Genomic DNA, 13,053 nt, shown 5'->3' with positions numbered 1-13,053 from the left:
ATATATATATATATATATATATATATATATATATATATATATATATATATATATATATATATATAACAGTTGCTTTAATTTGGTGACATTTTCAAAAGTAGTGCTTCAAACTATTACTAACAGACAATCCTGGTGCTTCAGAGAGAATTGGCCACATGCCTATTTTGCGTTCCTGCTTCTTTAGTATTTGATCTGTGAATTGATTCGATGATTGTGAAAAGTGTTGTAACTTCCATTGTCTTTAGTGGTGGGAGGAGTGCAAGACAACTTAGAGGCCCTAGTTTTATAGGGCCAGAGTTTGCACGCTGTGATGTGTGATGAGGACTTGTGGATTAGAGTATCCTGGGGGAATCTTTTAAGTTATTCATCTCAATATCAGCTTTAAAATGTTTTCCAGCTTCCTCCTTTTATTTCACAGGCTAGTCTTGATTAAAAATCAAATAAATTAACATTCTGAGGAAAACTTTTTTTTTTAGTAATTAATTAATCAAGATTTGTTTTAATGCTATTTAAAGTTAAAAGTTTGAAAACAGAAGACATCAAAATCAAGTCAAACCTAATCAACTTTAATGATGATGGATGTTTTGAATGCTCACTTAACAGCTTGAAAATAAGCAGTTTGTAGCTTTTCATACACATGTAGCATTTGAATTGGATCGAGCTCTTTGCCTTAGTTGGACCTTTACAAACCCTACAGCGAGAGACAAAATGAAAGAGACGAAGCGTTTTAGAATTGAAAAAGGTTGAATTCGGTCTTCCTTTTTCCATTTAGAGGAACATTTTACCTCTAAATGTTTTTAGCAGGCAAAGCAGTTTGTAATTCTATAGTTTGTGGATTTGGGTAATTCTAAGAAAACAGAGAATTTTAAAGCTGAGGGAGGCATTGCACTGCTCCAAGGAAAAAATTAAAAGTCATGAATTCCTGAAAAAAAAAAAGAAGTCTGAGATTGAAGTGGTGAATTTACAAGAGGGGGAAAAAAGTGGCGGTGGTGAGGAGGGACTTCAAATTCAGACCAGAGACGACACCACCTGCTGGTTCATGCCTGCAGTGGATCACGTAATCAAAGAATTACCTTCTCATTATAAACCTCTGCACTTTGAAGACACTCACCCATGAATCAGGCCTGTTCAAATGAAAACAACATACAGATTGAGATGATGTGATAGTTGTTATCACAGACCAGCAGTCTGTAATATGACCACTTCTTACCAAAACTTTTTTTTTTTCTCCTAAAATAACTACTTTAATCTCGGACAGCATACTGTTTTTTTTTTTGTTTTTGTTTTTTTTAATCCCAAATTAGTTTTTAATGTCATGATTTTAAGCTTTGTTTTGTTTTTGGTTTTGTTTTGTTTTTTTCTTCAAAATGATAAGTCTTCCACAGCTTCATATTCTTAAATTTTACCTTACCTAGAATTGCATTGCGAAAGTGAAAGTGTGTGTGTGTGTGTGTGTGTGTGTGTGTGTGAGAGGGAGAGAGAGGGAGTGTGAGAGTTTTTGCTTCTCCTTTTTGGTTATGCATCCATGGAACAGCCGACTTGGGCATATTGTTGTATTAAAAATGTGAATGCACAAAGAAACCTCCTGATGCTTTACCAAGGTGGTATCCAGAGTTGTGTGTGTGTGTGTGCTGAGGTTGGTGTAGTTTGGCATCAATCATATGAAATTTATAGCAGCAGGTAGTGTGGTTTCTCATTTTTAGAGCGCTCCTTTGAATGATTCAGGTTACACACTTGAAAGACTGTTGCGGTCACTGATGGGGGCATTGGATTCAGGCGGTGTTAGTCTAATAAAGCACAGCACTTTCTTTCCCAACACCCCCAGCGTGTGCGAGGTCCATCCTGCTTTGTCTGTACCCCTGGGCTCACAGTTTCCACGTGCATGGTGAGATCATCTGTCATTAGCCTTCAGGTAGCCTTATTTCCACCCTCAGGCTTCAGGCATGCTTTGTTAGCAGCTTGAGGCCGGCAGAGATGATCCACCGCACTTGCTAAAATGAATACTCTGGACTGCACCAGATTGAGCTGGGGGGGTCACGTGGCCTGTTTTTAAATAGTCAAGTGTGACCTCAGCTAGGATAACAACTACTGAGAAAATGCTAGCATTAAAAACTAATGAATGTATCAAGATGGAAAGTTGGTCTAGTGGCCTATTTACAGTTTTGCCTCAGATTGTTTTTCCTGATGCAGGATGACGTTTTGATCTTGTTCTGGGTCGATCGCATATTAAAATCTTGGGAACATCGTTGAATAGATATGTAAATATTAACTGCTCCTTTTTTTTTTTTTTTGGTCTTTTTTTGTTTTGTCTTTTTGTCTAGAAGCCTCCATATCCAGATAAACCGCTGTCACTCCCCTGTACATGAAACAAAGTTGTAAATGGTGTCAATAACAAAGTTTCTTTTTTAAGAGAGGTTTTAAAAAGAGGTTTATGGTAACACTATTTTCTTTTCCCTGTTTAATTTCTGATGTATATGAACGATGTGTAATATAGAAAATGCCACCTTAATAAATTAAATAAAAAATGTGTGTGTGCGTGTGTGTTTGTGTGCGCCTTTATTGGGATGCAGTTGGTAAAGAAGACATTTCATATCATCTTATTTATCACTTTGATTTTCTTCCATTTTCCAGTAGTCTTGCTTGCCCTGGCAGGTTTAAGGACACAGGTGTGGTTTGGTTCCTTATCCTCTCTGATATGCTAAGCATATTTTCCTTACATGTGGTGTTTCACTACCCACACTATCATAATATTTACTATGCCAGATGCATCCTGCTTGCTTTTTCCATTAAGCAAGCTCGCATGCTTTCTTGGGACTCTGACCTAAAATCCTCTGCAACTGCAGTTACCCAACAGCAACAGGGTCAAGGTCTAAGGCAGCCATTCGCAAATTCAAAGTCAGCTCAAGCCGTCTGTTATAAACTGCTAAATCTACCCAGGCATATGCAAATTGTAAAGGCCAATGTGTGACCCACCTGTTACTGGGAGACAAACAACATCAATAAACTGGTCAGAGTAATGAGTGAAATCACAAACTAACCACCTTTATTTACCGATTTTAATTAACCTTTGTATATTAATAAATTTCAATAAACATGTAACTGTACATGTGTTTACTTTCAAGCCGAGTTTCTTCCACACTTTGGGAATCAATGGTCTAAAGCATAATTTAATCCGGATGAAAGAATATACAGAAGTGAAATTTGGTGTTGGAAACATTTTTGGGTGATTCACCATCATGAATGAAATGGCAATGAAAATTTACCATCCACTGAGAATTGAGCTTAGATTAAAAGCAATGGTAAAAACTGGTTATTTGGTATAGTGCTGTGAAAAAGTACTTCCTGACTTCTTAGGTTTTTTTGTGAAATGCTACCAAAATACTCTCAGATGGCATTGACGATGAGTTCCCCTTTCATGACAGATGCAAAGTGGAGACTAAACCGGGGCTGCTTTGAAATGCTTTGCTGTGTGGCCCAACCTAAGCCAAAACTGAAACCATCACCATGTGATGCTAAACAGGGCTTACACAGACTAATGAATCGAGAATCAGAATGTCTCTGTAAGACATTTCTGTTTCTGATTGTTACATATGCAAAAGTATTTGACTCTGTCTGTCACGGGATATAAAATGAATGCTGCCATATATTGTAGTGTTTGGTGAGCTGTGAGCACGGCAGCTACATGTGCTGTTTGTTTTCCAGTTTCTACTATTTATTTAGACCTGTTATACCCATTCCAAACCTTTGAATGGTTCTGTATATATGTGCTCAACATCAAGGCACACAGAGATTTGAAATAAATGTACCACAGTATAATAGTTAGATCTGAGAGATTGCTCATTATCAAGAACACCCCAACCGGTCGCAGCAGATGGCCGCCCCTCCCTGAGCCTGGTTCTGCCGGAGGTTTCTTCCTGTTAAAAGGGAGTTTTTCCTTCCCACTGTCGCCAAAGTGCTTGCTCATAGGGGGTCATATGATTGTTGGGTTTTTCTCTGTATTTATTATTGTGCTATCTACTGTACAATATAAAGCGCCTTGAGGCGACTTTTGTTGTGATTTGGCGCTATATAAATAAAATTGAATTGAATTGAATTGAATTTTTGGCTATTTTAGCATCATTTTATTTATTTTATGAAATGTGGGGAATGTCAGCAGCTTTAGTGGCACCTGTATCAAAACTCCTTGGATCGTTTCAATAAAGGAATGTGCATTTAAATAGACACAAATGCACGTACGAAGCTTAAAGTAATTTTATTTGTAGTTACATGAAATCCCATGAAAACAACATTTTGGCAAAGGCTTGAGATTGTTGTGACGGAGCCACGACATAACTTGCACATAACACAAGAATTTAGAAACTTTCCACTGAGCATCATAGATCCAACAGATCTATCAAATCTTCCAGTTCCTGTTAATCCAGTGTAATAATTTAAATGACGTTTTAATTTAAAACAAATAATGTTATGTAAATGTGTGGTTTAAATAAAAAAAAAGATAACAAAGCTTGTCGACTGGTCCTGGAAACATTCGGACTTGGCATTAGGACTACAAACATGGCTGCTGCAAACAGTTTTGGTCATCGCTTGAAATCTGCTCCAGTCCTCCGCCACCATGATTCACCTCGTCATCCTCCTCCTCTTCTCCCTCTGTCTGCCTTTCGATGGTGCTGATGGACAGTGCAGCCTGACAGCCCTCATCATTCCTCCTCTCCTCTCCCTCTCCCGCCTCCCCATGCGTTTCCACTTGCTGCCGGCTGCCATTTATTCCATCGCTCTCCTCTCCATCATCTCCCCCTGTCTCAGTCCTTTTCGCATTCCTCGTAAACCCGTTTCTTCTCTCCTCATCCTCTCCGTCCTTCTCCTCGGCCACGTGCGCGCTGCCTACCTCGTCTCCCTCTGTTTCTCCCGTCCCCATTTCTGCTCCCAGCTCATTTCCTGCGGCAGGACATTTGTGATCTCTGTAATAGCTCTGCCTGGTGAAGCCCTTGTTGCAGGTGGAGCAACGGAAGCGGTAGTTATCTGTGTGGGACTGCTGATGCTCGAGCATGTGAGCCCTGCGGCTGAACGCCTTCTGACAGAACAGACACTTGTAGGGCTTGATACCTGGAAGAAAGTTCATGTGATGATGCATTAAAATATACGTATCGGGGAAACAGACGATCCCTAACAGTGCTTCTTCACCTTTTTCCTCAAAAATATTCTTGGTGTTATCCACTCACCAGAGTGTGACAGGATGTGGGCCTTGAGTTTGTCTGGTCTGTTGAATTCTTTGGTGCAACCGACATGTGTCCTGATGAAAACGAGAAAAACAAAAGTGAATAACTTCTAGAAAAGGAAAAACAAACAGAAGAGAACAGGGCTTTCCCACTTAAAGGTCTCACCTGAAAGGACACTTGTATTTCTTAAAGGGTTCATGAATGAGCATGTGTCGCTTCACTTTGTCTTTCCTGTTGAACGTCGCCTCACAGAGGGAACATTTATATGGCTTTTCACCTGGAAAACGGAATCAGCATTAAACTTACGCCTTTACTTTGACTACTAAGCTGTATGCACACCGAACAAAATCAGGTGTTCACATCTCATGAGATGCTAAAACCAGTCTAGAGTCACTGCACATCTGCAGACCACCTTACAACCCCCGCCTCCCAGCACTTTCTTGTCATGCAGCCTGACTTAATCGTTACCTGTCTGTCGTCTGCTCTAGTCTGTCCTGTTATTCCAATCCCATAGTCTTCCATTGTTTGTATCTGTATATATTAGAGCTATTTTGTAACATTGTAATACATTGTATTAATAGTTGCTGTTCTTAGTCTCTTGGAGCAACTGTGACCACCTAATTTCCTCTGGGATTAATAAATCCCTCCTTCAAAATAACTGAACAGAAGGGAAACTGTGCATGTTTTACATATCGTCGTATCGTCGTATAACGAAGCCAAACAGATGGAAAAATAACCTGAGTGAATCCGTGTGTGCAGTTTGAGGTAGTGCTCCGTCTTAAAGGCCTTCTTGCAGATCTGACACTTGAACCTGCCACCAACGCCGTGAGTGGGGAGGTGGCGTCTGAAGTATCTTTCACACGGGAAGACCTGATTGTCGCAAAGGGCGTGAGTCAGACACTGCACTGACACGGGAAACAAGAAGCCTAAACAGCTCAAACCTTTGCTCATAAACTAAACCGTTCAAGCCAAGTTGCATTAGGCACAGGGAATCTGAAGCCTACTTTAACATGTGCATACACAGAGCATAACAAATGAATAAAAGGTGAAACGTCGGGTGTGTCATAGTGTACCTTTTGACAGTGTGGGCAGGGAAAGCTGTGTGATGCAGTTAGCAGATGCTGCTCTAACGCCTCTTGGGTAGAATATCGGCTTTGGCATTTCACACATCTGAAGGAAAAACGTAAACTGTCACTGTTAACAAATCCTTTGAAGAAGCACATTCAGCCTGACAATGTAAAAATGACTAACAGACAAGCAGTTCAGATGATATATCATTTTTGCTACAGGCTAAAGTACAAGTGATTATTTACAGCAGCAGAACAGTGAACATGAGACCTGCTCAAGACAAACTATGCAACAAAGGAATATGATATTTCTGTTATGGGATTTATGCAAGCAGGCTCTCTCCACCTCTCCAAACTTCTTCTCTCTACTCCTTCCTCCACTTGAGGATAAGTGCTTGAGCTGACCTGTACACAGTGGCCTCCTTGCGTGTGTTTTGCTGCGGGCAGAGGGAGTGGGAGTACTGGTGGAGTCCCAGCTCAAAGAGCGAGGGGAACACCTTGCTGCACAGGTGGCAGCGGTAGGTCAGTTGCTCCTGGTGCGTCCGGATGTGTTCCAAAAACTGATCCAGGATCTGGAAGGTCTGGGAGCATGATTTTAACACGCACTTATAAACCTGCGGGAAAACAGTCACAAAGTCCAAGTGACTAACCCCGTGTGTGTCTGGAGGTTTTGAGTCAATCCAACTCATTAGCACAGTTTTCTAATGTGTACCCATCATGTGTTTATGACTCACCTGCTCCCCCTTGTGTTGGGTCAGGTGGGACTTGAGCTGGAAGTAGGTCTTGAACCTGCTGGCGCAGAACTGGCACTGGTAGGAGCTGTCTATCACCACGATCTGTTTGGTTTGAGCCGGGCACTGCTGGTTCTGCCTGCTCTGCACATCCTCCACTTGGCTGCCCTCTGGATCAGCCCGAACCTCGGCCACTCTCTCCTCCAGCTCCCCAGGTGCTTCTGCAGTCAAGCATCGAGTTTACAGTGACGGCTGTGAGTGTCCACATGTGTCAAGAAACCATAACCATGAAAAGATAGTGGAGGCTGACTTATCAGTGACAGTCACCCTCATCATGACAAAAACACAGACTTCTTGAGGAACACCACCACATCTCTACAGCTGAGGGTTACAGCAGCAACTTAAATCTGTCTGCTGTCACATTCAACGTTGTCTCCTTAGAATCACTGGACTGATTTCACTGATGCTGCCTTTTCTGGCTCGCTCATTCACTCTGACTTTGTGTCAGGCAGTGTCAGCGTCAGACCTATCAGGTGTCATTTTGGCGAGGAGTACAAAGGAGGCAAATGTGCTGAGTAGTTCTGAGCGACAACTGCATTGCTCCAGCAGTTCAGAGTGTTTGCCTAGAAAGCTCCTACTTAGATGTCACAATATTAACCAGTAGAACTTTATCACAGGACCTGAGGTGGTAAAGCGTCTGTGCCTGGTCATGGTCCTGACCTGGAGCACCACATCTGGGCTTGGACCCTGTGGAAAACTGCTGTTTGGTCAGATCACCACCGGAAAGTCTCAACATGACAGTCAGGTTGGTTCAACACAGGAAGTCAGTGATACAAAGGGTCAGAACAGGACTTCCTGTGAGACACAGACTGGAAACAGTCCAGAAGTGTGCGAGGATGCAATCTCGAAGAGAAGTTTGACCAAATTTAAATCAGGTACATTTTTTACTTTACTTTTTAAATTGTCTCATGTTGTAACTGATCGTTACTTCTAACTTTACATATCTCTTTTCTCCTGAGTTTCAATTGTTGATGTTCTGAATGACATTTTAAGCGTATTTTTTGAAATTCATTGATTAACTCGTGCTTATCTGGAAATGGGGTCGCAGTGGCAAAGTGTTCCAGACGTCTTTGTCCTCAGCAACATTTTCTAGTTCCTCTTGGGAGATCCTGAGGTATTCCCAGGTGAGACAGGGCATATACGGCAAGATTAACTAAACGTGACAAAATACCATGTAAGTACAATCTCCAAAAAGTGCTCATATGTGTGGTTAGTTTTACAGATGATTTACAAAAGCTGTGCTGCTTTCTAAACACAGGTGCAGTCAGTTCGTTTTAATATCAAACGCAAAAACGTGCTTTTGTTCTGCGTCAAATATCAGCACAGTTAGCAAATGTTAGTAAATCAGAAAGGAACTCCCAAAAATACATAAAGGGAGAGTAAAACAAGCCCAGTTTTCTACTGACAATGTGTAAGTAAAGTGGGCCTTAATCTCTTCAGTGGGTTGTGGATCTACACCGGGCTCTGCTTGCAGTTGGGTGTGCCCAGAAAACCTCCAAGAGGAGGCAACCAGAAGGCGTCCTAATCAGATGCCTGACCCTCAACTAGCACCTTTCAACCTGAAGAAACAGCGTCTCTGCTCCCTCTGGCTGACCATGCTCCACAGCCTCTAAACCTGAGTCCAGCTACCCCACTTTAGTGAGGAGCCAGCAGTGAGTTATTACTAACAGGTGGCTCTCCCTCACACTGTGAGACATTTCTATCAGTTTAAAACATTTCCAGCTTTTAGTCTGTTTACACTGATGACATCTCCTTCCTACTCATCATCAAATGAAGAATTCCTGAGCATTGACCCACTCTTATTTCATGACCGGCTTACGAGCGTTGGTGTTTATTTCTCTTACGCAATGACAGCAGCTTGTCCATTTCTAAGTTTGTTAGTAGAATCCTAGTCTTGGACACTTCGATTGTTTCTTTCACTGATATCCTTTTCACATTGTGTTATTTAACAGACGGTACCTGCTTGTGTCGGCTCCTCTGCTTGTGTTTCCTGCACCCCGTCCTCATCCCGCTCACTTTCCTGCTGCTGTTCCCCGCCCTCTTCTTCCTCACTGGGGGGCACTGGCACCACCTTTACTGTGATTGGTAGTCTAGACACAGTGCTGGCCACACTCATAGGCCACACCTGTAAGATAAAGACAGCTGTTGTTAGTGTGTTGATTAACATCTAAGTACATCATGCAGATACCTCTATATCACAACACCTTGTGTGTCTGCATGTGTTTCTTCACATTGGACTTCTGCGCGAAGGCTCGGCCACAGACGATGCACTGAAACGGTTTCTCTCCCGTGTGGCTGCAAAAGGGAAATTGTTTTAATGAATCCTTTATTTCAGCTTTAAAGTTGGTCGAGTCTACATCCTGGCAAGCAACTCACCTCCTAATGTGCTGCTGGAGATCAAAGTTTTTCGAGAAGACTTTGTCACAGAAGTTACACTTGAGCTTTGGACCTTTTCCCTTGAGCTGCTCTGCTGAAGAGTCCAATTCAGACAATTAATACAGTTTAAATAAACATCCATCACGTTGTCCTCTACAGTTCCATTAGGTAAAAACTGTAGCCTACAAACTGAATCTTTTTACCTGCGACTCCATCTGAGCTTTTTTTACAGTTCCTCGGTCGCTTGGGAACGATAACCTTTTCAAAGTCACCCAGCTCCGTCATGCTGGTGGTGATGCTGCAGGTCTTGGTTTTGGTGCCCTGCTTCCCGGGGCTGTACACGGGAGGGGTTGTGAACGAATGACTCTCCACACCCTGACTGGGCACCTGAGGAAGACACGTACGCTCACAGAAACTGGAAACAAAAGGGCGCGTATCATATTTAGCACTGTGACGGCAACCAAACGGCAAGCTTCACTCACTTGCACAGGATGGAAAGGCTGCAGACCCAGTGTGTGGATCTCAGCTCCACCCCCGCCACCCCCACCACCTCCACCACCTCCGACCATGTGGGGCAGAGTGCTGTACACCTGCACCACTGAGTTGCTGTGGCTCGCCGGGACCTGGGAAGTGAGTGTCTGCTGGGTGGGCTGTGCAGGTGGCAGGGGATGGGAGGGTGGCTGCTGCTGCTGCTGTTGTTGTTGTTGTTGCTGCTGCGGGGGCTGCTGCTGCTGTTGATGAAGGTGATGGAGGTGGTGGTGGTGATGGTGCTGTAAGTAGGACACACCGGCTGTGTGCATGCTCAGGTTACTCTGTCATAAAGGAAGCGGACAGATTTGATGTAATAAATTAAAACACTGGGGCGTGAAGGAGAGAAGGAGGCAAACAGTACCTGTATGGGAGTCTGCATGGGGGCCATGGGCTGGTCGATGGAGGTAAAGGCTGAGATGGCGGACATGAGGACGTCATCGCTGACGAGCACGTTCCCTTGGACCAGAGTGTGCGTCAAAGGGGAGGGAGGGACTGTGATGTAGGTGGACACCTGTGTGAGTGCCAAGTCAAACACAGTCACATCAGCTACTTTTTGAATCATTATAAGAAAATCTTTTTTTCCTTTACAGTCCTGGCCTCTTATATAACGTATTTATAAAATACTTTTACTATCAGGTCACCTTTACCTCCGACCATTACCTCTTTCCCACTTCTCTTTACGTTTCTTATCAGTTTTATTACCGCTTTACGCTCTGCACAACTAACTTATTAAACCAAGCAAGTTATTTATCACCCCCACAGATAAATTACCCTTTTGCTTTCCTCACCTGTCTGTTGGCAGGAGTCTGCGGTACTGAACTAATAGACGGGACAGGCGTGTAGGCATTGGTGGAGGCCAAGGACACTGTGGACAGAGAAGGGGTGCTAGACTGGCACTGCTCCCTCTTGTGCGTCATGAAAGCAGGCAAAGAGTTGAACTGTTTTTTACACTTCCCACACAGGAATACGTCTTCATCGTCTGTATAAAGGTTTTAGGCAGCAAGAAACAGCAGAGGGGAAAAAAAAAAGACACACATGAGTCAATTTTGAGGATGTTAATGCACTTTTGGACATTTAATGGGTGGTGATATTCGTCCTTTAATGTTTTTGCAGTGATGCGTTTGGCTTTGGTAGCTATTTTAAAGGAAAAGTATTTTTCGAAGTCTGCACACGATGACTGCATTTCACAGCAAAAAGTGTGCACCACCAGATAAATGAAACTAGCAGTCGAGTGTGTCACGAGGACTTAATTTTGGTTTGATGAACCAGCTAATAGCTAACTAACTAATAACACAACTGTAATAACGTATCAAATTCTTGCCTCTAGATTCTTCTTTTTGTGTAAGGTTTTTGTTATGTGACACAAATATGAGCTGCAATAACATCAGGATGAAAACATGTGCTTATATACTACTTACATTGTTTTAACTGACATTTACTTAATAAACTGATCTGAAGACAAGACTTTAAGAACCTTGGTCTCTGGGATGATTTAATCAAATTAAACTGAATCCAACCACCAGGGTCACTGACCGCCACCCAATCCACAAGGCACCGAACCCCTGTGGTACCTTCTATTTGTGGTGGGCTCATTGTTGCTCAGTCTGACTATGCCTGGACAGGGCCCGTAGTTAAGGTCTGACCTCTGCCTCAAGCCACATGTCTGACTCCAGGGTTGGGCCTTGGTAGCCCTCTCCCAGGCAGAGTAAACTGGTCCGTATTTTCAGTTCAAAAATACCTGCTACCTGAGGGATTTTTCTGACATGTCATCCCTTTAGAATGCACTGAACAAAATCCAGGAAAGAATGGGGAGCAATCTCTCAGCTGGCTTGGGAATGTCTTAGTGTCCTCCTGGATTAGCTAGAAGAGATGGGCGGGCATCTCTCCTTCTGCCCACACAACCCAGACCCGGATAGGCGGCAGAAAATGGATGGATGGATGACATGTCTCTTGACATAAAAGAATAACAGGACAATAACACAACCTGTCCCACAGCTGTGCATGCCATTACATACCCATAGACTGGATTGTTGGCGTCCCAGAGACGTTTTGGTTGTTTGGGTCAGGAACACCTCCTTGGCTGTCCAGCAGTGACTGGACTGCCAGCACCGTCTGATTGTCCATGCCTGAAGAGTAAGAAGAAGAATTCACCTGCTGCAAAGATCCATTTTATTCTGAACACTCAGTGATGCACTGAAGTGTCTAAATATGAATTAGTAGTTTTATCTTATTAAAAGAAGAATCAACTGTGATCAGAAACAATAGTAGTGTTGAAGACTAACAGCTTTCCATAAGGATATCTCCACTGCGCACAGTAATCTCCTAATACTGTACTCACTACAATAACAATAACAGTAATAATTCATTTACAACAAAGAGGCTGTTAGTCCAGTAATATTACAAAGTCTTGTCATTAAGAGGACCTGGAAAGAAAATTACCGTGAAATGTAAATACATTTACCATCTGACAGCAATACGATGACTACGATTTATAATAAGCTGCCCGTTAGGTCGAAAAAGTGTTTAATCACTTTGTTTGTTTACATTCATACTGAGTCCTTCCTATATGCTGTTTTCCTTATTGAAACAAAAACCAGAGGCTCGTACGTGGATTTACGTTATTTTTTCTGCGTTTCCAAATGGGCCTACATCAGTGAAATGTCTAAAGTAGGAGTAAACGTTTTGGGTAATTGTAATTACGCTGCCAATGAAGAAATACTCATACCTTCCAGCACCTCAAATATTGCCTGCGCCATCTTGTAGCACTCCTACTGCGTGGTAGGCGCTCGATTACCTATGGCTGCCTCTTGAGGTAACTCTGCTCAACTAAGGAAAATCGCTTTCACCCAGACATGTTTTACAATAATAATAATACTAATAATACTAATACTACTACTACTACTACTACTACTACTAATAATAATAATAATACTTATTATTATTATTATTATTAGTATTAGTATTATCATTATTATTTGTGAGAAACTGTTCTCGAACACGAGACCGGCTAGAAGAACTGCGGTTAATATTTTGTTTTGTTTTTTACTTCGACAACAACAAAAATATAAATTT

At 42.4% G+C, this 13,053-nt stretch overlaps 1 protein-coding gene and 1 long non-coding RNA gene across 3 annotated transcripts; one reads left to right on the top strand and one right to left on the bottom strand.

Moving 5' to 3' along the window:
• The first annotated feature begins 48 nt into the window (after positions 1 to 48).
• On the top strand, positions 49 to 2,529 carry LOC109196226 (uncharacterized). The gene is made up of 2 exons (XR_003215500.1): positions 49 to 1,466; positions 1,615 to 2,529. It is a non-coding gene; the product is annotated as an uncharacterized LOC109196226 (long non-coding RNA).
• A 1,707-nt stretch (positions 2,530 to 4,236) lies between these two features.
• Positions 4,237 to 12,796, bottom strand: znf341 (zinc finger protein 341). 2 transcript variants are annotated; one of them, XM_005454094.4, is made up of 16 exons: positions 12,707 to 12,796; positions 11,997 to 12,107; positions 10,770 to 10,960; positions 10,343 to 10,492; positions 9,933 to 10,262; positions 9,654 to 9,837; positions 9,451 to 9,544; positions 9,279 to 9,369; positions 9,034 to 9,199; positions 7,018 to 7,235; positions 6,689 to 6,897; positions 6,290 to 6,386; positions 5,954 to 6,086; positions 5,382 to 5,493; positions 5,220 to 5,290; positions 4,237 to 5,103 (listed from the first exon to the last, which is right to left on the bottom strand). In XM_005454094.4, exons 1-16 carry the CDS (start codon positions 12,735 to 12,737, stop codon positions 4,547 to 4,549), a joined length of 2,745 nt encoding a protein of 914 aa, XP_005454151.1. In that variant the 5' UTR covers positions 12,738 to 12,796; the 3' UTR covers positions 4,237 to 4,546. The 2 variants fall into 2 exon arrangements, with proteins under 2 accessions (XP_005454151.1, XP_005454152.1); XM_005454095.4 differs by having other exon boundaries at positions 9,451 to 9,541.
• Between the last annotated feature and the right edge of the window lie 257 nt (positions 12,797 to 13,053).

This window comes from Oreochromis niloticus, linkage group LG20 (assembly GCF_001858045.2).
Source record: "Oreochromis niloticus isolate F11D_XX linkage group LG20, O_niloticus_UMD_NMBU, whole genome shotgun sequence".
Lineage (NCBI taxonomy): Eukaryota > Metazoa > Chordata > Actinopteri > Cichliformes > Cichlidae > Oreochromis > Oreochromis niloticus.
This window is presented reverse-complemented; position numbering and strand designations above follow the sequence as displayed.

What these genes read in the sequence shown, in the direction of transcription:
- znf341 (XM_005454094.4), bottom strand. Translation starts at nt 12,737, where the DNA reads ATGGCGCAGGCAATATTTGAGGTGCTGGAAG. An exon ending in AAATACAAGTGTCCTTTCAG is followed by an intron (nt 5,291 to 5,381) that starts GTGAGACCTTTA and finishes CGTTTTCATCAG; the next exon opens with GACACATGTCGGTTGCACCA. An exon ending in CCACATCCTGTCACACTCTG is followed by an intron (nt 5,104 to 5,219) that starts GTGAGTGGATAA and finishes ACTTTCTTCCAG; the next exon opens with GTATCAAGCCCTACAAGTGT.